Below are 25,338 nucleotides of genomic sequence, written 5' to 3'. Positions count from 1 at the left end.
CAAACATGTCATGTCCACACACAGGCACACAAACTAACACAGAACAAGTGACAGGTGTGTAACTTCTCACGCATAAAACACAATGCTGCCCCTGACACATACACACACACACACACACACATGCATGAGACCTTGCTGTGACCCCTCTCCACCCGGGTGGTGGCAGTGGAGACCTCCGAACCCAGACACTGACCTCAATGAAGGTGCTGTTCCACACTCGAGCCTGCACGGTCACGTTGGTGATGACGGGGGCATCGGGAATGGGGCACTCCAGCCACACGCAGCGGGCGTGGACACTGCCGCAGCTCTGAGGCAGGCAAGGAACACAGCACATGAGACAGGCTGGGCCTCCAGATTCTTCACACTTCATCCCTTGCCTTAGATTCCTCCCTGGCTTTGTCTCACCCACGTCTGACTGCAGGGAGCCTGGCCCCACCCCTTCAGCTCAGCCACATGCTCCCCCCGCCGCCCCATACTTACGCACGTGAGGCACAGTCTTTGGGCCAAGTACATATGGATGCCAGGGACATGTATAACATAACATATGACCCCTGCTCATGGAATGGGGCCCAATCCACAACATCCTCTTCCCAGCCCCCTCCCCTGCTGGGCCCATGTTCACGCCAGCTCCCTCCACCGAGGACACCGACTGACTGCTACCTCTCCACCCAGCTAGGCCTCAACTTACTTCCCAGGCCTCTTCCTGTCTTGCCTTGTCCTGCTCTTCCCCATCCCCCAGCCCTAATGTCCAAGGCTTTGAACAGCTGTATCACCCCAACAGGTTGGGGCTCCTGTTGGGAACAGAGCCTGTGTCTCTTCCTTTGGTCTGTTGTACTGGCTGCTCTGCAAGGGCAAGGGCACTGAGGTACCCTCTGAGGGCAGGAAATGAGCCTGCTCAGCTCTGACTGGGGGTTCCCCAGGGCAGGAGGCACACCCCCTCATCAGATTGGGGTTTTCTGGTGAGTAGCCCCTAACCCCCTTGCTCTGTGTGCCTCCTGAGTATGTGGGCATAATCCTCTTCAACCTGGCCACTCACCAACTGGGTCTCAGACTTGGCTTTTTTGGCAGCAGCCAGAGTAACAGGTGGGGGGCCCTGGCCTCCCCCTGGGTCCAGCTGTCGCCGCCTGCGCTGTGGAGATGACCGTCTGTCCCCAGGGACCTGAAGAGAGAAGAGGAGCTTTGCTGGGCAGAGGGAAGGAGAGCGGAGGTGGGGAGAGAAAGAAAGGGCAAGGGGAGAGGCAGGCTCCCTAAGGGTGTGCGGGGAGGGATGGAAGACACTGGCCTTTCTGCCCTGTAGCATGCAAATGAGATACAAATGAAAGATCCCCGTGGGGTCCTTACAGAGAGAGTGAGGTTGAGAGGGTTAATAAGGTCTCCTGGTGGTCGGCAGGGCCAGGACCCATTGCCTTGGACGGTGATCTCCGTGGGGTACAGCAGCCACTTGCCATTGGTGACTTCATAGGGCCACTCCAGCCCTAGGACCAGGGTCCCCAGGGATGCCAGCCCATCTCCCATTGGGCCCACCTGTGGGTACAAGGGGTGTCAAGGCTACTGTCTCATAGAAAACCACCCCCATCTCACCAACCCCCAACCTCACAACCCGAGGCCCCAGACCCAGACAGAACGCCCCACCACCCTTCCCAGGAGTCTCCAGCCCAGGCTTCCAGAGGTCCCCTTACCTGGAACTCATACTTGAGAGGGCTTCCCACATCCTCCACAGTTTTCATGCCAGACTCGCCCATCACTGTTCCGCCAAAGTAGCTTTGTAGCCGGTGACTCACCCTACAGTAAGAAAGATGTGGGAGTCACAGGAAGCAGGAGGGGCTCTGGCAGAGGGGGTGGGCACCACCGCTGGTTAACTACCTCTGACATCAGGCAGCCGGGAGATAAATCCCAGCCGCACGAGAGCTGTGTGGCCCCAAGCAAGCTATTTATCTATTTTGAACCTCAGCTTCCTCTCTGTAAAAGGGATTTAGCCCTGGCTGGTATAGTTCAGTAGATTGAGCGCAGGCCTGTGTACCAAAGGGTTGCTGGTTTGATTCCCGATCGAGGCACATACCTGGGTTGCAGGCCAGGTCCCCCGTATGGGGCGCATGGGAAATAACCACACATTGGTGTTTCCCTCTCTTTCTCCTTCCCTTCCCCACTCTCTAAAAATAAATAAATAAAATCTTTAAAAAAAGGATTTAATAATCATTGCTATATCTTAGGCTGTTGTAAAAAGCCAAGGAGAGGATGTGTGTAAAGTCCTTAGCACAATGAGCTGCCAAGAGATGGTAGCTCCACACTGACCCCTCATTTCCCAGAGCAGCCGATTCCTCCACTGCTACCAGCTTACAGGGGGAACGATCATGACAGTGATGGTTGTCATTCGGGGGAGGGATGACCCAGGAGAAGTGGAGGCCTAAGGACACCAGGCCAAGAGAGGTGTGTCAGAGAAGCTTGGGAGGTACCTTGAGGACAGGGAGGCCCTAGCCCAGGAAGAGCAGACTGGAGGGGTGGGGGTGGGGGGTGGTACCCACATGCTGAGTGAGGCCTGGAGCGTGTAGTCCACCAGCAGAGTCAGGGTCATAGGCCACAGGTTGTCCTGGTGACTTGACCTTGGAAGGAAGTAGGTAAGGAGATGTGGCCAATAAGGCTGGAACGGGGTGGGGGATGGGGTGCGCCAGGACACCTTAGCCCCAACACAGACTGGCTTTGCAAAGTCACTTACGTGGAGAGCTGCAGCTGCGCCTGGAGTTCCCTCGTGTGCAGGGTCACCCCAATGACCTCAAAGGCGATGAGCAGCTCCATCTGCCATGAGGGCCAATGAGGTTGGGAGGGGTATTTGGGGCCAGGAAGGGGTGATGCCATGGGGCAGGGCGGGGGGTGCTGAATACTATGCTAGAGAGTTGGTTCTCTGGCCTCCTCTTCCCCCACATTCTGCATGAGGAGTCTCCACCTCCCCACCCGTCTCCACTGTTTTATCTCTCATCTTTGCTTCCCTCTCCCCTTCTCTGTCAATAACATCTCTACTACTTTTGAGCTGCGTGACCTTAAGCAAGTTACTAAAACTTTCTAAGCCTGTTTCCTTTCTGCACAACATCATCTACCACCTCAGAAGGTTGTGAGAATTTTATCATATAGAAGAAGCAAAGTGCTGGGCTTGGGGCCTGGCATGTACTAGGTGCTCAGCAAAACTGGTTCCTCACCTCCACCTCCTCTCGCTTTGTGTATCGCTTCCTAGTGGCTGCATTTTTCTCACTCTTTGGATCTCTCCCCGCCCCTTACTTTACCTCCTCCTCCTCCACCACCCACTCTGACTCTTTGTTTCAAGGAAAGCCAGGAAGCAGGCAGGCAGAAGCAAGAAGTAGTCTGAGTGGGCGTGGCCAGGGCTTACCCTCTGGTTCTGTTTGAAGGGATTCCCTAGCTCACAAAGGATGGTCTCGTTGGCCTGGCAAGCTCCAGCCTGAGGAAGGAAGATAATCAGGTCCGGGTGATCAGAGTAGAGCTTGACGCTCCCCCTCCCTTTGGCTGAGGGTCTGTCTGAGCCCCAGAGGCTTGAGAACAGGACTCCCCTAGCAACAGAGATGCTGTAGGCATCTGAGGGGCCCAGGCCAGAGAAGAGGGGACACAAGACAAACGAGTAAATGATATGCATACAAGGATGCAAATACGTAGTGGAGCTCGGGTTGGGCACTCACAGGGCGCACTGCGGACAGCAACAGGGCGGGAGGAACTGCCAGGGTGAGCAGTGCCTCGTGGGCATCTTCCCCAGCCCGCTCCCTGCTTGGGGTGTTGGTCACGTTGATACTCAGAAGCAGTCTCCTAAGGTCTTTACTGTACTGGAGCCTGGAAAGAGAGGAGCCAAGGACTGAGACCAAAGCCCCGCCCCGGAGGCCCCTGGGATCAGTTAGTTCCCGCCCCTCGAGTCTACTAGGTCAGGAAAGCCCCTTCTCTGGACACCCAAGACCTCACCCCTCTAGTCTCACCTGGGGAAAAAAAAAAAAAAACAAACTTTTTCTAGTCAGTGAAGGTCAGCCTTACACATTCTACCTGGTCAGTTAAAGTCCAACCTCTTAGACTCGCCTCTTTCTGAGGCCCCGCCCCTTGCCAGTGAAGCCCCACCCCTCAGATCTTCCCCCCTCAATTCCCATTAGCCAATGAAGGCCGCCACACCCTTGGCCAATTGGTGAGGCCCAGAGTGCACCTGCTCATCTGCTGCCCCTGCTCCGACACGAAGGCCGCCTGCATCTGCAAGTTGCTGTCGCACTTGTTGTCCTGCCCGCACTCCTTCTGAAACTGGACCTGGGGTGGCCAGAGGTGTGAGGAGCGCACCACCCACAGCACCTTCTCCTCCCACAGCCCTTCCAGCCTGGCCCTGCTGGTCCCGGCCCCACCCACCTCGGTGTGGTTCTCCAGAGCCTGTGCCTGGTTGAGGACTGGGTAGGCGTCCAGGGACCGCGGCCCCAGCCGGGGGCGCTCCGGCAAATGCAGAGGTAAAGAGTAGTTCATGGAGATAATGATGGGATGGAGTTTGTCGCGGATGTTGTCCTGGGGAAGATGGCAAGCTGAGCCAACCTCTGCCCTGCCCTCCCTGCCCAGTTGAAACTTCACACCATCCTGAGCCCCCTGGGAAAAGCTTAGGCCCCCCCTCCACCTTGAAAGCCCCCCCAGTATGGCCGAACCTCCTCTTGCCCTATAACAAATTGACCCCCTTCCTACCACCTTGATCTACAAATGAGGAAATGGGGCTTCTCCTCCCCAGAGATCTTTCTGGAGAGGTTTGAGCCTCCCTTCATCCCAGGGATCCCCAGGTTGAACTCTCCCTTTCCACTCTGATGTCCCAGAGAGCAGCGAGGCTCGCTCGCCACTCATGGGCCCTTTTTCTCCAGAGCTGAGCTGAGTCTCACGACCCTCACTCTTCTAGGTGGTGAGGAGCCCTTTGCCCCATCCGCACTCCAAGGGTCTCTCCTCTACCACAGGCTGGATGCTGTGCACTGTCCCCCCTCAACACCTATAACCTTCCAGGCAACCTCCCCCATCTCTGTCACTGGGGAGACTCCAGTCCCTCGCCCTTGACCTGGGGGTGCGGTGCTGGCTATGTCTTGGAGGGACGGCTCGCTCACCATCAGGAGCAGCTCTAGCTTCTGGCAGCGCATCTCAGGCATGGAGAAGAAGCCGTGGAAAACAGCCGACTGGCTCTGCACAAAGCGAAGCCGGGGTGGGCGGCGGTCCCGGTCGGCCTCCAGAGTGTAAGCCAGGGCTGCAGGTGGAGGACAGGGTGGTCAGCAAGTGAGCAGGTGAGCATGCCCCGCCTCACCCTGCACCCTGGCACTCACTGATGTTTCGTCTGTAGCTGGGGTTCCCGGCACTCTGTTTGTAAGCAAAGCACAGCTCCACCTGCACACTGTTGGGGGTGGGGGGCAGGGGACACACAGTAGGACCTGGTCACAGTGGGACCCACATATCCAGGCCCTCGCTCTCACTCCCTTTCCCGGGCAAGGGGAAACAGGCCCCTTCAGGGGAAAAGGCAGGGGCAAAACTGGGGAGTCCACAGAACTGGTCTGGGGTGTCCCTGGCTTCTTCCCTCCCCATTCCCATTAGAGCCATAGAAAACAGGGATAGAGGTCACCAGTGGGGGAACCAAGGCCCTGAGAGCAGAAGGAGCTGCCTGAAGTGGTGGCCCAGCCCAGTCTCCAGTCCAGCTCCCCTCCCACAGCCCCACCGCTCTGCCGAGTCTCCCTCTGCCTTCTAATCCAATATCCTCATTCACATGGAGACTCTGAGTCACCATCTTAGCAACTAACCTATTTTGAGCATTTAAAGTATACAGGGTGCCATGCTAAGGGCTTTTTGTACATTATCTCATTTAATGGCCAAAATAATCCTTCGAATTGGTTGTTATTAACTTTGTTTTATAGGCATAGTATCTGCCCTGGGCTGGTGCAGCCCAGTGGATTGAGTCCTGGCCTGTGAACCAAAGGGTCACTGGTTGGATTCCCAGTGAAGGCACAGGCCTGGGCTCCAGGCCAGGTCCCCAGTAGGGGGCGCATGAGAGGCAACCACATACTGATGTTTCTCTCCCTCTCTTCCTCCCTTCCTCTCTCTCTAAAAAATAAATAAATAAATAAATAATAATTAAAAAAAAAAGAATCTGAGACTCAGAAAGATTAATCGTTTGCTAAAGTGGCTCTCTTCTTCCCTACATTCTAAATGTCTCCCTCGTTCCTCCTCCCCTGGGATCTCACCCCCAGGGCCCACCTGTACCCCTACAGTGGGCATAGCTGTAATTTGAAGCTGGAGGTCCAGAGCTCCCACTCCTAACCACCATGCCCTCCCCGCATCCGTCCATTACCTCCTGCCAGGAATTTTGCTTTTTAATGAGGTTGGGTAGGCTGGACAATGCTTATCCCAAGAACCAATCCCCTCATGGTGGGATACCAGGAGTTGCCAGGGGAGAGGTTTGGGAGCCAGGGCCCCTCCTGGCTTGTCCATACATAAGGAGGAATGGGTGGGCAGAGGAAGGACAGAGGGTCTCACCAGGAGGTGGCCGTGCAGAGCGCAGGGTCCAGCACAGACGGCCTGGCCTCCAAGGTCCTGTGCAGGATGTTGATGACAGGCCTGGCCCTGCCGAGAAGACACACAGATATCAGCACCTCCTGCCTGCCCCGGGCCAGGCCAGGCAAGGCTAGGGCTCAAGCTTGCATGGACCTGGTGATGAAGGTGGACAGAGATGGGGCTCCACGCAGGCAGGGCTGGAAGAGAGAACGGCCCCTATTCACCGTCGCCTTGGCTCACCGCAGCAGCACGATGCGGTCTGACAGGCTCCCTACTAGCAGGTCTGGGTAGAAGTTCTCGTCCACATCCATCTTTCCGCTCAGGGAGTAGCCAAAGGAGGCTAAGCCAGGTAGTCTCAGGTCCTCCCCGTGGATTACCTGGGGGGCAGGGGGAAGCACTGAAGATGGGCTCTAGGGCAGCTCTGGGGAGGGAGGCCCATGGGGAAGGAGGGGGCGAGTGAGCCAAAAGAGGGGAAGCCCCCAGTCCCTGTCCATTCATACCTGCTGGGGCTGTCGCAGGAGACCCCTGGAGCTGCTGTGGTAGATGTACACTGTGCCCAAGCCCTCAAATGGGGCTCCCACAGCGACGTCTGGGGAGGAGAGGCAGAAGGGGATCACCACAGGGACCGTGGGCCTCCTGTCTCCCCAACCCTGTGCTCCAGCCACGGAGCTCAGCATGCCCTTGACTTCACCCTGCCAGGCAGTACTCACACCAGCAGGGAACAGAGCTCTGTGGCTCAGATTAAAACCGGGACCATTGGGCCCTCAAATGCCTCCTTTTATATGTGGGAAAGTAGGTCCTGGAGAGAGAAGTGACCCAGTCACACAGCAGGGTAGTGTCTCGGGCAGCCACGCTCCAGATTCCTAACCACTGGCTGGTGTTCGTTTCCCCTTATTTTAGTGCCTGCCACCTCCCCGACCAGTCCCCCCCTCCAAACCCCTGATGCTTCTAGTGTCCTATACCAGCGGGGGCACAAAAGCAGGTGTCCCCATCGGTGGTTGTCAAGTACTTTGCCAGGTGGTTGTCAAGTACTCATCTCATTTAATCCTCACAAGAGTGCTGGTTGTGAGTACTGGTGTCCCCACTTTATGAATGAGGAAACGAAGTCACACGCTAGCGAGTACAGGACAGGCGATGGAAGCCCCTGGCTGTCTGTCTGACACGGGGGGCTGCGATTTTAATCAGCACACCATAGGGAACTTTACTTGTTAAAATGTCCAGACTTCTAAAATTCTAACCATTACTTCCACACGTAAATCCCAAATGTTTTAGCCTCTTAAACTTGACTCAACTCTCCGTTTGCTGCTTTTGACCTGAGGAGGCCTAAGTAACCAGAATTTGGCCAAGCTTGTTGGAAGAGTATGTTCAGGAAGAATAAGTAGGTCCTGAGCAGAAACCAATGACACTGTGTCAGAAGGCGCTTCATTAACTGAACTCTGTTCCTGTTTTGACTCTTTAGCGGCTCCATTGCCTCCCTTTGGTTTCCCGCTACATTCAGGGCAACTGAGGACACCAGAGAGGTGACTTCCCAGTAAGCCAGGTGCTCGCATGGCAACCGGGCCCGGCCCCTTGATCTGTCCCTCTCCCTGACACCCGGGCCTGATTGGCCCCGAAGTGCTGCAGAGTTCTGATGGTTTCCTCTGTACCCAGGGCTCCCACCTTGTCCCAGCTCGTACCTTCCCCCACTGGTGCACTACATCCTTGATGTTAACACCCCAGCCTTGCTCCCCCATCCATCCCACTACTCTTTCCGGAATGATCTTTCAGTGTAATGAGGCACCAAGCTACCAAGCTATCATATCATATCCTTGCCCCCAAACCTTCTCTGGACACCCCTCTACCATTACCCAAACAGAAAGCCCCAGTTCCCCTGCCTGGCTTTCAAAAACATCCACCCCACCCCCACACTCCCTCTGTAGCCTCATCTCTGAAGTGAACACCCCACACTCACTAGATTTGGGCGCACCAGGCAAGGACCCCACCCTCATATTGTGCCCCTTCTGCTTGCCTTCATTGTGCACGCTCAGCCCAGCCTTTGATGCCCAGCAGAAGGTTTGCTCCTCACCCGTGGGGGTCCCTCTACGCATCCTCCTTTCTCTAGCACGGCTGTGAGCGCCTCGGGGCCTGGGCCCCCTTCCATCCCCTCTTGGAGCCCTGTTAAGCCTGGTATGCAGGGGGCACTCGGTGGGGGGGGCGCTGGGGAGGGAGTGCTAGCTCATACCCTGGAATCCATCCTGGTTGATGTCACCAATGCTGGCCACGGAGAAGCCAAAGGCGGAGCGACTGGGGCCGTGAAGAAGGAGGTTGGGGTGGGCAGGAAAGGAGGTGCCTGCCTGGTTCATGAAGACGTAGACGGCGCCCCCCACCTCCTTCTTCCGCTCAAAGTAGTAGGGGGCACCCACCAGGAGGTCCTGCCACCTGCACGAGAGAGAAGGAGGGGGAAATGGGAGCATGAGCCGAGCCTGCAACAGGCAGCACAACTCCTGTTTAGCAGGCACAGTGCGCCAGGGCACACGGCTGTACAAACGGCACCTCTGGCCACGGGTCTTGGGAAAGCGAAGGAAATGTCGGCACGACCATCTAATAGAAAACACAGGGGGGAAGCCACATAGGTACAGATCACACCCAAACACCCCACATCCACTCGGGCCATAGAAATGACGGACAAAGACAGAGATGTAAGTGTCATGCAACTGACATGCAAATATCCAGAAACCCGTAGGGTCCGATGGCAAATCAATAAGCACAACTGATTTGCAAACCCCTGCAATAGCACGCAAACAGATGCACAAATGCAAGCCTCCATATTGCTGCCTTGGCAAGCCTGTCCCCATCACCATTCTCCCTGGCCCCAGAGAATGTGCCTGGATTCTCACCCATCATTGTTCAGGTCTGCCAGGGCAATGGCGCTGCCAAAATAGGCGCCCACCTGTGTGCCCTCCAGCACCTGCCTCCTCCGCAGGTCTCCGCCTACGTCCTGGCTCAGCAAGAAGACTGCACCCATATGCTGGTGCCGCGGGGCACCCGTCACAATGGTGATGTCTGTAGGGTGCAGGATGGCGCTTCCCACCTGCACCGTGTAGCCTGGGATGGGGGGAAGGTGGTCGATCAAGGCCTCAGTAAACGTTGCTGCTTTCTACTCTGGACCCACTCCGGAGGGCACCACCCCCTTATCCTCTTCTCCTCTATTCTAAGTTGGGCCAAAAAGTGACTTCTGGATGCCCATCCCCAGTCCTCTCTGCACACTGGACTGTGAGCTCCATGAAGGCAGGGTCTTTGCATCCTGGTGCTCATGAAGTGCTAGCTGAACTAAATACCACCATTCGCACTTGCACCCTGGCCTCACTACTCCACCCGGCACCGACGGTGAGAGGGCCAGCATGCCGGGGACTGAGCACCGCCTCCTCTTCCACGCATCGGGCCGCCACAACGGGACTCACCAATATAGCGGTTTCCTTGGTCCTCAGGGTCCTTGTAACTGTATTCGGATAAATCCCAGTCCTTCCGCTGAATCATGTAGCTGTTTCCTTCGCAAAGATTTGGGGAGAGGGAGTGTAAGCTGCCACCCCTTTCCTCCACCATGTCCAGGCCCCTCTCCAGAAGATATTAATGACCTTTTTAAATATTTGTGAGCCCTCTGTCACGTTCCTCTTTCCTCTAACAATTTTGTGAGGTAGAATCATGGCCCTTAGTTTGCAGATGAGAAAAGTGAAGCTTAGGGATGGGGAGCTAGTTGTAGAGACAGGGCGGGAATCTGGTCATCCAGGCTCCTGGCTGCTAGATGAGACCCTCCCCCCCCCACCCCCGCACTCTAGACACTGAGGCCAGACTTCTCCTGGACCTGCCCCCTGGACCTGCCTTCATGCTCGGGCTGCCTCCTGGGCCCTCTCCCCTGGCAGCTGCTGTAGGGTACCTGCCACTCTGCCAAGGTTCTCAAGGACCAGGAGGGGGAGGCAGGATGCTGCAGCGAGCGGAGGCCTCAGCCTCAAGTGGGCCCAGAGCTGTGATTACACCTTTGTCAAGCGGATGAGGCTCTGGGCTCCCTCTACCTGTTGCTTCTACAACAGGCTGCAGTTAAGGTATCGCTGTTGCTACGACCTGTGTGGCGGAGAGAGGCAGACATGGAGGGGCGTGTGCTGTGGTTGTTACAAAAAGCATGGACCTTGATACAAGGAAACACTTCACAGCTCCCAAAGGACTGCCCTACAAGCATGGACATGGGGAAAAAACGGCCAGGGTGCATTGAAAAGTGAAAAGAGAAAGCAGAACAGCATGTTCAGCATGATTCTCTTTGTGTGTGTGTTTAAAAGTACCCATGTATTCTTAAATAAGTTCTGGATGAGCCACAGGACACAATATACACTGGAAGATGGGACAATGGAGACGGGAGGGAGAGGCAGGGGTGGGAGAATGGGCGCTTTTCCTCTTTATTTTGCCACGTCCCACCGGACGGTTTAGTAGTGGCTCCAGGAGCAAGTTTGACTCGCTACCTCAGTTTTTAGTGGTTAAACTGGAGTCACATGGACTTGTGTTATAATTCGCGTTTCATAACTTGCTCTTGGCTTGAGCAATTTACTTCACTTCTCTGAGGCTCAGTTTTCTGCAAAATGGGTATAATGATACCTGCCTCACAGAGTATTTGAAATTTAATAAGATGATACGTGTGAAGCCTCCAGCATCTATGAAGTGCTTTCAAGTAGCAAAAGTCATGGTGGTCGCTGACATGGGCAAGAGGGTCTCGTCTCTTCTGCCCTCCCCCTGCCCGGTGTGGAGAGTCTCGGCCAGCTGCTCCAGCAGCTACCTGGGGTGGGCAGTCTCTGCTCCTCCTCTTCCCCCACGGTCCTCACCTTTCCAGTTGTAGGCCCCGGGAGCGCCGAAGTACACAGTGTTCTGCGTGAAGCCGCCGCTGGTGCCCAGCTGGCACATGCCGGTCTCCAGGTAGTCGGTGTTGCTGTTGCACATCTCGTTGTGGTAGCTCTGCCAGTCGTCCGTGGCGTCCAGCTCCAGGTCATTGCCCCGCACGTAGCACTTGCCCACCATGCGCCGCTGGTCCTCCGACCCCGACCACAGCACCTGGGTGTAGCGGTGGGCGCAGACCTGGGGGCCCCACCCCAACAGGCAGCCTGAGCCCGCAGCAGGGACCCAGGGCCAGCGGTCTCCTGGGCCCTGGGCACCTCTGGCTTTGCGGGAGAGACGTTGAAAGGCGCCTCCTAGCTTTTCTGTCTTCCCGCTGCGATGCCTGGACCTGCAGCTCCTTTCCAGAACTTAGAAATCTGCCCTGAGAGTTGGAAACACCTTTTGGAAGGACAGAAGTTACTGGACTGGAGAGGGGCTCAGAGATCTTGGCAAAACAAAATGGGAACAGATGAGGCAGCGTGGGTTCACCTCTCTGGTCCAAAAGGAGCTGGATACCGAGTGAGTTAGGGAACTTGCTTCTCTGCTATCTCCCCATAACCTTGCTCTCTCTCTTTTTTCTTTTTAAGATTTTATTTTTCAGAGAGAGGGGAAGAGAGGGAGAGAAATCAGTTGCCTCTGGGGACCTGGTCGGCAACCCAGGCATGTGCCCGCACTAAGAATTGAACCAGCAACCTATCAGTTCGCAGGCCAGCGCTCAACCCACTGAGCCACACACACCAGCTCAGGCTTAACCCTGCCGTCTGAATGAAAGGACCACTAACAACAACAACAGCTAAAACTGAGTGCTTACTACACACCAGGCACAACTCTCAGCTCTTTATATATTAACCTTTTCAAGCCTCCTAACAGCACCGTGGAGTAGAAACAACGGCTTTCTCCCTTTTAGACAGGGAGACTGAGGCACCGAGAATAAGTCTCTGCCTAAGGTCTCATGTCTAAACAGAGGCAGAGAGTGTTCAAGCCAAGGCCATCTGGCTCTGAAATCTAGGCACTTCCGCACTGGGCCGGGCTGCCTGTTGAGCACTTTTCCCTGCACATTGGAGGAGCTTGGTAAAATGTTATTGGGCAAATCAGTCTGAAGAGGGTATTTGGAAAACAGTCAAGGGCCAGGCAGAGATCCAGAACCAGGCTCGGTTCTTGCTGGCTCACTTCTTCTGCCCCTTCCATCTGTGAGCTTCACTCCCACCAGCTGAGCCTCAACCGTTGCCACTAAGTTCCTAGTGCTGGCAGGGTGCACAGCGCACAGTAGATGCTCACTAAAAACTTGTTAAGGGGCCCTGGCTGGTGTGGCTCGGTGGACTGAGTGCCAGCCTGCAAACTGAAAGGTCGCCAGTTTGATTCCCAGTCGGGGCACATGCCTGGGTTGTGGGCCAGGCCCCCAGTAGGGGGCACTGGAGAGGCAACCACACATTGATGGTTCTCTCCCTCTTTCTTTCTCTCCCTTTGTAAAAATCAATCGATCTTAAAAAAACTGTCGAAGCAATGAGCTGACAATGCTGAAGGACCCAGGGCCTAGAACTGCCTCCAGTGGGTCCTGGACACACACCATGCATAACTGTGGCCCGAAAAGGTATCTGAGTGAATTGGTGCAAACCCGGAACTTAAAAGTGTTCCAATGGGACAGAGCACAGCAGCAAGGGTTGCGTTCCGGCTACGGGAGTGAGGATTGATTGAAAGTGGGCATGCTTTGTAGAGTGATGTACATATGCTTTTTTTTTCACGGATCTTGGTTACACAGGTGTATACTTTTCAAAACTCATCGACACCTAAAATCTGTACATTTTGCTCTATGTAAATTTTACGTCAATTTTTAAACATTGTCTGTCTGAGACTCAGAAATGGAGACTCCCCCCCAGGGGCCAGCACTGGAAAATGCGGGCAGGAGGTGACAACTGACAACACACAGTGGCCCTCAAACCCAATCCAAGTGAGCTGGGGTCAGGAGGACTGTGCCTCTTCGGGCCAGCCAGCCTCCCAGGAAGGGATGAAATCAGGCCACACCGCCTGGGGCCCCATCTGCCCTTTACTCTTACAGATCCAGCCCCTCAGCTCAGCTCCTTCCCACGAAGGGTGAGCAACTCAACCGGTAGCAGGGGTGGAGCCGGGAGGAAGAGTGATTCAGACACAACCCCGGCCATACTGGGTCTTGGCAGTGTGCCAGACCGCCCCCCCCCCACCACCACAATAAAGGCAGGACTGAGGGACACGGCCACAGAAATGGACGTTTACAAGCCTCCAGCTCATGCACCACGGAGCCCCTCTGTCCTCTGCTTTCCCTTCAGCCCCAGGGAGACGAAGGAGAGAGGGCTGGAGGGGGTGGGGAGGTGACTTGAGTGCCCACTTACCAGGACTCTGCCTGCAGGGCCCTGGCTGGCCACAGTCACCCCAAGCCACATGTCCTCAATTATGTGATGGTCAGGGTCACCTGTGGGAGGGATCATGAGCCAGGGCACCGCATCCCCCCGGTGCCTAGAGCCTCCAGAGGGCGGGGGCTGCTCCCCCCGGACCCTGCCCCCCAGCACTGCAGCCATCCCTGCTCCTCTCCTCCAGCCCCTCAGAGTCTGAGCTCCACAAACCCCACAGGGTCCCACTCTCCTCTGGGACTCCCTCTTCCCATCTGTTCAAGAAGTGACCAGAAACTGCCAGGAGGGCCTTTTAGCTCTCCAGGTCCTTTTTCTCTCGACTACCCACACCCCCCAGGCTCCCAGTCCGGCAGTGACCCCCAGCCCCTTCCCCTCACTTTTCTCCGTGATGTCCATCCTCTCACAGTCGTCCTTGTGGGCAGTGAGTGGGCACAGGTACACGGCACCAGTCCGGTTGGTGTAGCCATCAGGCACGGCGAGGTCCCGGGGGGCACCAACCAGGAGCCTGGGGGGCAAGGAGGTAGGGCACAGGGCTCAGACTTCACAAAGCCCATTTCAAACAACTTGCTGTTCAACGTGCACTCACTGAGCACCTGCTCTGCCAGGCTCTGGGACTGGGAGGTGAACGGATCCCAGCCTTGGCTCTCCGGCGGCACCCGGGTGGGGGAAGGCCGGCAAGGAAGCAGCCCTCCGCTGTCGGTGCCTCGTGAGGGGAGCGGAGAACCAACCAGCCAGACTCTTCGTGAGGAACAGCCAGGGAGAAGGGACCTGGCCTGAGTCTGATGACCAGGATCCACCGGGGAAGAAGGGGAGGGAGGGCACTTTGGGCACAAGGATGGCGTGTGCAAGGGCCAGGAGGCATGAGTAAGCAGGGTGACGCAGGGATCTGCAGGGCTCTGAGACTGCTGGAATCCAGGAACACGCAGTGGGACAAGAGGGCCGCTGGGAAGGGCCACTGTGCAAGGGCATGACGTGGTCAGATCTGAGTTTTGGAAGGAATGCTTTGGCCTCTGAGATGAAGGTAGACTAAAAGAGAGTAAGCCTGGAAGGATCCTGGCACAGGGTTCAACTTCTAGGCGACCCGAGGGGACAACATATGAGGGGTGGGGCGGGGTGGTGTGTGTTCTTGGGACCCTGGGTCCTTCTACTCTCAGCCATCTGAGGACTTAGATCTAGGAGACATGGACCCCTGAGTGGTCTGGGTGATGTGTACCCCCCACACTGCCCCCTTGAGACAGGCACACAGGTACTGGGTGGGACTGGGTGCTCGACATTTTGGACAATGTGGCCCCAGGGCAGTGTTCTTGGAAGGTGGGCGTGAGAGTGGGGATGGGTGAGGACTATCGCCTTGTTCCCAGCCTGTCCACCTTTAGAGACATTGGCTACAAGTTCCTACAAGGTTGCTTAGGGTCCTGGCAACCCAACCCATACCAGAGAGGTAACCAGAAGACAGAAAGGGGACCAGCCTTGGAATAATACCTCTAAAGAGTCCCCAGACCACCAGCACCAGAAATCCCTGGGATACGTGTTAAAAGGGCACAGTCGTCAGCCCACCACGGGCCACCTGAACCGATCTGGCACGTGCATTTTCAGCCAGCACACCCAGTTTGAGAACCCAGGTCTACCACTCCTTGCTCTCCCAGCATCACGTCCTCTCTTGGCAGCCTGTGGACCTTCTGCCAGGATCACCTCCTTGATCCTGCAGGGCCCAGCCTCCTGGGGGCAGGCACCTGCTAAGAACCCCTCCAGCTGGCCCCAGCAACGCTATCACCACGAGGCTCCCAGCTCAGAACTCGGGCTCCAGGCCGCCTGCCAGGTCTGGAAGTGCCGAGCCGCACCCCGCCTGCTGCTCCTGCCTGGGCCCTGAGAGTGAAGGTTGCAGGGAGTGGGCAGGGCAGGGGCCCAGGCATGCCAGGGCCTGGGTGCCTCCGCCCACTGGGTGTCAGGAATGCACGTCCTCGGGGTGCAGGGAAGGGGGCGGGGCCTCTGCCTGTACCTTACACCTCTGCTCACACCTCACTCTGGCCTGGGGAAGGCATTGCTAGGCAGAAAGGCTGGTGGGGGGCCAGTGTGGCAGCCAGGCCCAGGTAGGCACCCTCTGCGAGGCTCAGGAGGGTGCCTGGTGAGTGGCTGCCTGACCCCTGGACAGCCACCCCTGGGGAGCCTGACAGGTGAGAGAGGGAAGACCTAGGAAAGAAACATCTCAGCCTAGAAGCCTAAGGTCCTGGTTGTAAGGTTTGTTCTGCCCCGAGGGGCCCTTTCCTTTCCCTCCCCGAGCCCTGAGTGCCTCATCTGTAACACAGGACTAGCGGCTGTCCCTATGATCTCCAGGGCTGTTGGGGGGGGGACATGGGTTCTTTCTCTGAAAGGGCTGTCTGACCACAAAGCCATGGTCAACATGAACACCGTCATTCTGATTCCCGAGACATCAGGACCGGCCCTAAGCATAGCCCTAGGTCTCCCTCCGGGAACTGAGGAATTTCTGCTGGCCCAGGTGAGGAAGTCTGAAGCAGAGGGCGAACAGCAGATGACTCTGGTTACTTAGACGGAGCAGAGGATGGGACACGGTAGCGCTTCCAATGCCTAAGGAGAGGAGGCCAGGCAGTCACTAAGGTGGGCATGCTAGAGTCGGTTTATGGTGGGAGCTTCGAGTTGGCTGGAAGTAGAGGCCAGAGGCCTGCTACAAGGACCGTGGAGGGGTGGGTCCAGGCCTCAGTGGGTGAGAGGTGCCCAGGCTGCTTCCCAGGGCGTGCAATGAAATGGGAGTGTTGCTGCTCCCACTGCCCCTGCCCAGGATGTCCGAGGGTGTGGGCTGAGGGACCCCTCCTCTTAGCCTCCTGGGGAACCGAGCAGGCAGAGCTGGGCACAAATGGCAACAGGATCGAAATAAACCCCCTTACCGTCCACAACCCTCCCTGCCCTTGCCTCGTGCCTACTGATGGGCAGCGGGCAGGGCCGGTGCCCTAATCCCAGGCCCACATCCTCCCCAGCGCTTCCCTCCCCAGAGATTCCACAGGGAGCAGCCCCCTCCACCCCCCTAGAGTATTTTTAGCTCCAACTTGGCCTGTTCAGAGGCCCTTTAAGGCCCTCTGGCTCCCAGCCCGGGATCCAATGGATCTACAGCCAGAGGGCTAGGAAGGGATGGGGGAAGATGCGGATGGGATGGTCCAGTTGCCTCCAGTCACAGCCAGGTGTGGGGAGAACCCAGAGGGTGGGAGAAACCTTACAGACATGAAAATTAATATGCAAATGAGGCTGCTTACTGTCGGATCTGATCCAGATCAGAGAATCCAAAAGCTGATCTGTTCTAGACCACCACTGAGCCCAGCCTCCCAGCAGCAGTCAGAAGGAACGAGGCTAGGTGGGAGGCTTTGCCCAGCCCTTGGAGCAAGGAGGAAAGATCAGACCAAACCTCTCCTGGAATCAGGTTGAGCTGCAGGGGGTGGGGAGGTGGGCAGGAAGCCCCTGTGGGAGGTAGGTAGATGGGTAAAATGACCACTTAAGGGCTTTCAAACAGCCAGCCTCTCCTCTGACCCCAGCCAGACAGCCCCTCCTGGCCTCTGGGGGGCCCACTGAGCTCCAGGTTCTGGAAAGGCACTTCATCACCCGGCCCCATCACTCAGTTCAAGGCTAATAAAACAGCCAAGTAGAAAGCAGTAGAAGGGGAAGGGGCTGGGGTACGAGGCCCATGGGAGACAGGACAGCAGACTGGCTCACCCCAAAGAGAAGGCGGCTCCCTGGGGGCACAGGGGTGGGGTGATGCTCAGAGAAACAGCCTGTAAGAGTTAACCTCCCAGACTCTTAACCTCAGGGAGGACTGGTGCAGCTCCAGTTAACCTGGAGAGGCCCAGGGGGTCCAGCACTCCAGCCAATGGGCCCCCGCATGCCTTACTCTTCAGGGATCCCTTCCGCCTCAGGATGGAGCGCAGGTTGGGGAAGGGGCTGCCCCATTTCAGAGCCCGGGGGTGGGGTGCTGGCAGTTCTCAGATGCCTGGATCCCAGCTCTGTGCCAACCCTGCTGCCCAAATTAGACGTCTCCCCAGAGGCTGATCCTGTGGTAGCTGAAACTGCAGCCCTCCCCCTACTTCTCATGCTGCCCACCCAGCCCCCTCTCCCCTCTGGTGACTCAGCCCTAGAGCCAGAGCAACAAGCTGGAGAAAGCGATAGAATGAGAGAGAACAGGAGAAAGGCCTCGGCCGAAGCCTCAGATAAAAAAGAACAAGGCTGTTTTTCTCAGTGCTTCTCCCTCTCCCTCGCTTCTTAGTATTTTTTCCATATTTGATCCCTTAGGGCATTCTTCATGTCATCTAACCTCAATTCCTCCTGCTGCCATGGACACCCTCTTCTTCCTTCGTTTAGCTCTGACCAAGCCCCTTTCTTTTCCTACAAGATGAGGCTTTCCCCTGCCTCCCACCCAATTTAAAGCTCCTTGGCCTGGACTGGTCATTGGAGAGCGTCAGAGGAAAAGGCCACTGTGAATGCAGACCTTCTGCCTGCAGCCACAGCTGCTCTGCGCATTTCCTCGGGAGGTGCCAGGAGGCTAGTCCGCCCAGGGAAACATGTTTTAGGAGAGCACAGCAGGTAATCCTTGTTCCTGCCTCCCTCGCATATGACCTCATCTTCCAGGAGCCCCAGCCACCCCCACTGCAGACTTCCCAGAAACCCTCGTGGCCAGGCCAGGGTGAAAGGGAGAGAGGGCCTCAGAGGTTTCTCCCATAGCCCAAAAGGTGAGGCCAGACCAGGGCACCTGGATTCCTAGGGGCAGGACTAAAGAACAGGTCCTGGGGCACGGGAGTCAGTCAGTAGCTATCTCCCTTTGGAACAGTTCCTCTGCTTCCCAAGGGGTCTTCGTGCATCTCACCGAGAAGCCCAGCGCACCTTCATCCCCTGCCCTACTCATCATCCCTCATGTCAAGAGACAGAGAAACTGTATAGCCTGGGGTGGGGTAAACCTCTGATGTCGTGGGCAGGGAACCCCAGTCTGGAGATGGGGGCGATGGGGAACAAGGAGGCCCACACCTGGGCTTTTAAGCATTTCTGGAACGAGGCCTTCTTTGAGAACATGTTGAAAGCTATGCTCTCCCCTGCTCCTGCCACGGGAACATGCACAGACACAAGTGATTTTCAGGGGTCCCTACACCTCCAGAAAACCTCCTGTGAACCCCAGGCTAAGAGTTTATTCGGGGCCATGAATCCTCGCCCTTTTCCCCAAAGGGACTCTGAGGCTAAGAGGTATCCAACTGCGACCTGAGTTGCCGGTTCCCCTGATCTGTGTGCTCAGGCAGCTGTTCACATCTGCCTTTGCAGCTGGCTGCAGCTAAGCCCAGCTGGGCCGGTTGGCTCTCCCAAAGGTCCACGGAGCAGAATTCAGTGAGACGAGGAGATGAGCCAAGGTCTAGAACCGCCCCTGGGAAAGACTGAGAGTGGCCCAGAAGTCTGTCTAGAACTACCTGCCTCTCTGAGGTTCCTCAGTTCCAGAACCTCTGGGCTCTTATCAGGCCTAATGCCATCTCTAGCTGCCCAGGAAGAAAAAGGAGGAATTCTCTGCTCAGCCGTCTTGGGCGAGGCCCATGGGTAGTGAGGGTACATCCAGGTCCTGGCTTTGGTACAAGAGCCCTCGCATGTGCCTTGGCATATGCAGAGCATTTTATACACATTATTACACTGAAGCCCCACTATCGCCCCATGCAGAAGGTGTGTTGTTCCCCTTGCCCCAGCATGTGAGGAAATTAAGGCTCAGGTATTGGTGACAATTGGCAATGGAACACTGAAGCTTCTTCTCTCTCCACAATGCCAAGTTGCCTCTTATAGGGCAACTGAGGCAGGAAGGAGGGGACAGATTCAGGTCCAACCCCTCTTTGGGGAAAACCAGTCCAGAGAAGAGAACTACCTTGTTCAAGGTCACATAGCAAAATCACCCCCCCCACACACACACACACACCTTCCTCTTGCTTTCTTCACCTTGTCTTAACACTGTGTTGCCTTAGAATGGAACACCTTTTTCTGGAAGGGGGCAGAAAGAGCACTAACGTAGGAACTTGTGTTGATGGTTACTTAGAGCCTCCAAAAGATGGAGGATTGGTCAAGGCCAGACCACGCTTGTGGGGCCAGGCTGGGAAGGGTGTGGTGGCCCTAGCCTCTGCAGGAGCTAGATGGAATTGAGGCCAAGTTCAGGTAGGTAGACTGGGCAGGGCTGGGCCAGCAGGGAAGGAGCCAGGTTTGGACTTTGGGCATTCCAACCTTCCTCAAGTTTCTGTAGGCTCCGGCCAGAGTTGGGAGAGGTTTCAAACACCATTTTTCTGACCAACCGTATCCTCTTGGTCCACGGGGGTCAGACACCAGTTGGGGGCAGCTAGCAGGTCACTCAGCTCAAAGTGATACGGCCTGCTTGACCTGTCCTAACCACCTTCCCTCGAGGGACAGCCTCACCTCCCCCAGCTGTCCTTTTCCCGAACTGCTGATCTCATGAATCTAGGCAGAGAAACATCTGACACCTGGACATACCCCTCTGGGCGTAAGTGTGTGTGATCACAGTGGGGGGCGGGGGACACAAGCAGCTGGATGCCGTCACCTTCCCCTCACTCCCCTATGCCTAGCTCTTCCCCTCTTTCTTGCAGCTGTTGGGGAAGGAGAAGAGAAGAAAGAGAAAAACACCACTTCCCTCTTCAAACTAAACAAACACACTCAGGGTTGAAGATCCAACATGAATCTGTGGAATGCAGGAAAGCTATCTGGTGGGAGGGTGTCACTGCTGGGTTGGAGGGGCAGGAGATGAGCAGGATTTGGGACAGCCCCTGCTCTCTCTTCTATTCCCCTGCCTCCGGGATCAGAGGGAGCCCCTGGACAGCTCCAAACACCCAGACTCATCACCTCACCCTCCAACCACCAAGGGCTGAGAACCCCTCCAGTCTGGCTCTGCAAAGGGTGTGGCTGACGTAGCCGCAGACTAAATGCGAGGTGTAAAGGGAGAGAGCTTCAATGCATGTACCCATAGGTTCTTCCCAGGAAACGGGGGGGGGGGGCACTATGTGTTTATCTTAGTTTCCCCCAGCTCCCGTCCCCAGAGAGAAGAGGTACTCAATTCAGAGAATGGAAGTCGGCTTGGGAAAGCGGGACCCCAGTGCTGCTCTCCAGACGGGGTGAGTCTAGGCAGGTTCTGGCTGGGTCAGCACTTGCCAATGATTACTGCCCCCCCCCTCCGCCCACACCTAATCACTCCACTTCCCGCCAAAGGTCGACAACGGGAGGGCGCTCAGGTCCCCGCCCCTTTAATCCTCGCTCACAGTAGCCCGCGGCCGGAGACTCACCTCCGGATCCGCACCCAGCGCTCGTGCTCTCTCTCTCTCTCTCTCTCGCTCTCTCTCACCCCACCCCCGCCAGCCTCACTCACAGGTAGCGCAGCTTCTGCTCCGTCTGCCGATGGAGGGCGACCGAGTAGCCGAAGAGGCTGCCCGGGTTCCCGGCCTCCTTCACCACCAGGAATCGGGTGTCCAGGTTGAAGGCGAAGGCGAAGTGACCGCCAGGGGCCACCGTCAAGGCGAGCGCGCAGAGCAGCGCCCGCAGGACGCGGGTGGTGCGGCGGGGACTGGAGCCCATGGCTGGGAGCCGGAGCGGAGCCGGGGCGAGAGAGCGTGAGGACGTGGAGCGGGAGTGAGGACCTGTTCACCTGCTCTCGCCACCACTGGAAAACACTCTGGCCCGCCGCGTCGTTAAGCCCCGTAACGCTGATAGTTTCTGGCTCCCAGCCCTGGTCGGTTTCACGTCTGCTCAAGGTCTGCGCTCTCAGATTCCCCTCCGAGATCCGCCGATCTATTCTCCCGCCAGTCCTGCGTTGGGTCACCGCGCCCCCTCCCCGGACACCCTGCCCCACAGCCGTCGCGGCCGCACCCCCTTGGCTGCACTGTCGCCTTCGATCCTGGCTCGGTGGCGGATCTGGCTGGGCAGGCAGACCGGTAGACCGCAAGGAGGGCGAGAGGGAGGGGTGCCCCCCGCTCGCGCCCCGCCTTTCCACGCCCAGCTCCGCACCTCCCCACCTTGCGCGCCCAGCCGCGGCTCCGCTCTCCTTCCGGGGAAAGAGAAAAGGTCCCGGCTCCGCCACCGCCTCTTAAAGGGGCAGCACCGCCCCGCCCTCATCCTCCCCGAAATGGCTCCGCCCTCTCCCCCAAACACCTGTCCAGGGCCCCCAAAGGCTAGGATTTCCCCTCCCCGCCCCTTGCGTCTCCCGAGAAGCGTCGCATTTTTTAGCAAAATGGATTGGACAGGCGGGGCCGGGATTGGTATTTGTCCAGAAGGTTTGCTGCGGCAGCTACTGCTGCTGCAAAGGCCGTTCCAGGAGCGGCCACCTCGGCCCGCCTGGCTGGAGAGCGCGAGCGAACTGAGCTCCGCGCACCGCTGCCTGGAATATCCTCTTGGTCTCTGCAGTGCTGTGAGTCCCTGAGAGGCTGCCGGAGGTCTCTGGGCATTCTTTCTAGCACGCAGCTCTTTCTCTGTTCTCGTCGAGATTTTTTTTTTTTTTCTTTTGCCCACCCGCCCCCATCCACCCTGATCCCAGCTGGGAATGGTCCCTCCACAAAGCCAGACTGATATTTAGCAGTCGTAAGTAACCAAGCATTCTTAGTATTAGCAACAAGACAGCGTTTCCCCCAAAGCACCCCGCTTTCTGGCGTCCCTTGTAAGCCTATCAGTGTGGAAATGAATCCCTTCTCCTCAGAGTGCCCTGCGTGGCCAGGGAGCTGGACCCAGACTGCAGCCATTTCTCAACCACCCCTGCCTCCAGGGACTAGCCCAGCAGAATCCCAAAGCTGCCCTTCTCCCACCAGGGCTCAGACTGAGTGGAGACTAGGTGGGGATGCCAGCACGGACAGGTGTGTAGTGGGTGGTGCCAGTTGGAGTTAGGTGGGCGGGGCCTAAAGGTTATTCGCAGAATAATCAGCTGAAAGGGAACTTGAAACGGTCACTGTGCGGTCTAACTCAGCTGTCCCTTATTGCAACACGAAGACCCATTTCCCCCGAGAGCATTCTGTTCACTACGCTAAAGGAGCTTTCTTATTTTGGTCCAGGAGTTCAGCCCTCCGCGCTCACTCCCTTCAAATTCAGTTTAGTATCCCTATCTCTGAGAGTTTGTAATCATAAGAAAAATGCCGCCCTGGCTGGTGTGGCTCAGTGGATTGAGCACCGGCCCCCAGACTGAAGGGTCTCTGGTTCAATTCCCTGTGAGGACACATGCGTGGGTTGCGGGGCCACGTCCCCAGGGGAGAGGATGAGAGAGGCAACTGACTGAGGTTTCTCTCACGTGTCAATGTTTTCCTCCCTCTCTTCCCCTCTCTCTGAAAATAAATAAATAAATCTTTAAAGAAATACTTTAAAAATCAAAACAGAGAGACACTCGCATGTGGTGTCCTTATGCAGCCGGGACTATGCCAGCTGCTTTACAAATAGGACTGAATCGAATCCTCACAAGCACTGAGTAGGTGTTCCCGCTGCTGTCCGAGAAGCACAGCGAAGGAAGCTCCGGGAGGTTAAGCAACTCGGTGAAGGCCACAGGGCCAGCCCAGGTTGTAATCCCATGTCATCTGACCCTGGAGCTTTTCTCAGGCACTTAAGCTAATAATTAACGTTTTTGTATAATACTCGGGGCTTGTACAATTTGGAGCCCTCTTTAAAGAAAAGAATGAAGAATTAAGAGTCCAAAATTAGATTCAGAGCTCGGGAAGGGCCAGGGCCCAACGTGATGACTCATTTCACACGCAGACTCTTGTTTCATCCTCCCGGCCTCCCTGTGAAGTCAGGGTTATCATCTTCGTGTGATTTACGAGGGAACCTGGATGTCCAAGATCACGAGGCTCATGGGAGGCAGTCAGGACGGGAAACCACTTCCCACAGCTGTGTCTTCAAGAGGCAAACTCCAGGCAGATGTTGATCTGACAGCCAGATATGCCTAAATTAAAGCAGCTGAGATAATAGTGTTCTCAGTTTTGAGGTTCTTCTCTGCCCTTAAGAGAACTTTTGTTCCCAAGCTGTGACCCCCAGAAGCACCCAGCCTTTCTCCATGGTCCACCTGTGGCCAGGCCTCCAGGAGTTAGGAGATATTGAGGGTCAAGGAACAGGAAGCTGACTTGGCTGGAAGTTGAACAATTAATTTGCTCTCCTTCTGGCTGGCTGCTGGGTCCTCCACCTTGTCCCAGGAGAAAGGGAGTCAGCCAGGGCCGGGAGCTCAGGGACCAGGGTGGACACTCAGGGTGGGCAAGGGTCCTGCCTGAAACGGCTTTGAGAGCCCTGGGATGACACCACAGGCTCCATGCCAAACCTTATCTCTTCGGCCATCCCCAACAGGAATGGCCAGCATGTCCGATCCCAGGGCCGGGAGCAGGAAAGGGATGAGGGATGGTTTTTCCACTCCAGGGGAGTGTCCAGGGGGAATGTGGGAGCGGGAGCTGGGGCACCTGGTGTGGGGGCGCGGAGCTGAGGAATGCGGGGGAGCATCGGACAGATCTGAGGGAAGTGGGATGGCGGAGAGAGACTTCAAGACTGGAAAGGCCTCTGGGCTGGGGAGTCCATGCCAAACACCTAAAATGCTCTGGTTTCAGTGGTATCATCCCTCATCTCATCCCTCACCTCATCCCCCGGTGGCTTAATCCTGTCAACTCTTCCCCACGGAGCGGGGACTCACCTAGAAACGTAGACATAGAGAAATAAAGGCACACTAATAAAACGTGTAACGAGGAGTCTCGGTCCAGTTTTTGATGTCTGACTGCTGACGGCTTTTAAGCCGTCACCTCTCCCTCTTCCCCTGTGCCTGGCAAAGCTGATGAGGCCTGGGTGCTGTGCTCTGTCCTTTGGCATCCATGGGAGGTTTGAACCATGCAAGCCCTTCCCTCACGGATGCTCACCCTGACCTCATTCTCTAACCACCATAAAAATCCCGGGCCGATCTCCTTTCTTGGCTCTCTCCAGCCATTTAAGACCTGCGGGAGAGGCCGGCTCTGCTCCCCCACAGACCTCAGTAATGTAAATAAAACTCGTCACACACTCTTGGTATGTATGTGGCATCATCAGTCTTGACATTGAACCAAATCTTGGATGGGGCCTGTCTACCTCTACAGGTGACCATGACAACATGCAACTGTGGATTCTGCTGTGGGGTCAGGGAGGCTTCCTGGAGGAGGAGTATCTGGACAAGGGAGAAGGGAAGGACCAGCAAGAGGGAGCCACAGGAAAGAAGGAAACAGATCTGGGGCCTTGTTGGGGGTGAAGTTTTCCCAGTTGCAACAACGACGTCAAAATCCCACGAAGGCACCTTTGTTTCTTCAGTGTTTGCCGTGTTCACACCAGCCTGCCTCTGCCCGCCTCCCCCATACACCCCATCTCACTCTCCCAGAGCCCCGACCATGCCACTTGCTCACTCAGTTCTCACAGGAAGGCCGGGGTGTGGATGTGATGTACGCAGGCAGTTAGTGAACAGATGGTGGAAGTTCAGTGCCACGGGGTGGGGGGGGGGGGTCGAATGCGGGCTACCTGC

The 25,338-nt window shown here is 56.5% G+C and overlaps 1 protein-coding gene across 1 annotated transcript in view; it reads right to left on the bottom strand.

The window, feature by feature from the left end:
* Nucleotides 1-21,882, bottom strand: part of ITGA3 (integrin subunit alpha 3) — a 29,046-nt gene extending 7,164 nt beyond the window's left edge. The window contains exons 1-22 of the mRNA XM_037149915.2: nt 21,211-21,882; nt 14,198-14,325; nt 13,803-13,882; nt 11,388-11,637; nt 9,981-10,067; nt 9,417-9,624; nt 8,762-8,958; nt 7,041-7,129; nt 6,781-6,917; nt 6,523-6,609; nt 5,322-5,389; nt 5,109-5,245; nt 4,384-4,533; nt 4,190-4,287; nt 3,684-3,831; nt 3,380-3,448; nt 2,714-2,793; nt 2,523-2,600; nt 1,680-1,782; nt 1,342-1,524; nt 1,037-1,159; nt 194-307 (exon numbers count right to left, since the gene is read on the bottom strand). Of these exons, the coding sequence (XP_037005810.2) occupies nt 194-307; nt 1,037-1,159; nt 1,342-1,524; nt 1,680-1,782; nt 2,523-2,600; nt 2,714-2,793; nt 3,380-3,448; nt 3,684-3,831; nt 4,190-4,287; nt 4,384-4,533; nt 5,109-5,245; nt 5,322-5,389; nt 6,523-6,609; nt 6,781-6,917; nt 7,041-7,129; nt 8,762-8,958; nt 9,417-9,624; nt 9,981-10,067; nt 11,388-11,637; nt 13,803-13,882; nt 14,198-14,325; nt 21,211-21,416 (2,820 nt within the window). The 5' untranslated portion in view covers nt 21,417-21,882. The remainder of the gene's footprint in view (nt 1-193; nt 308-1,036; nt 1,160-1,341; nt 1,525-1,679; nt 1,783-2,522; nt 2,601-2,713; nt 2,794-3,379; nt 3,449-3,683; nt 3,832-4,189; nt 4,288-4,383; nt 4,534-5,108; nt 5,246-5,321; nt 5,390-6,522; nt 6,610-6,780; nt 6,918-7,040; nt 7,130-8,761; nt 8,959-9,416; nt 9,625-9,980; nt 10,068-11,387; nt 11,638-13,802; nt 13,883-14,197; nt 14,326-21,210) is intronic.
* Between the last annotated feature and the right edge of the window lie 3,456 nt (nt 21,883-25,338).

This window comes from Artibeus jamaicensis, unplaced genomic scaffold (assembly GCF_021234435.1).
Source record: "Artibeus jamaicensis isolate MK-2021 breed Jamaican fruit bat unplaced genomic scaffold, CSHL_Jam_final contig_1998, whole genome shotgun sequence".
Taxonomy (NCBI): domain Eukaryota; kingdom Metazoa; phylum Chordata; class Mammalia; order Chiroptera; family Phyllostomidae; genus Artibeus; species Artibeus jamaicensis.
Note: the sequence above shows the minus strand (reverse complement) of the source record. Positions and strands in the feature narration are given on the sequence as shown.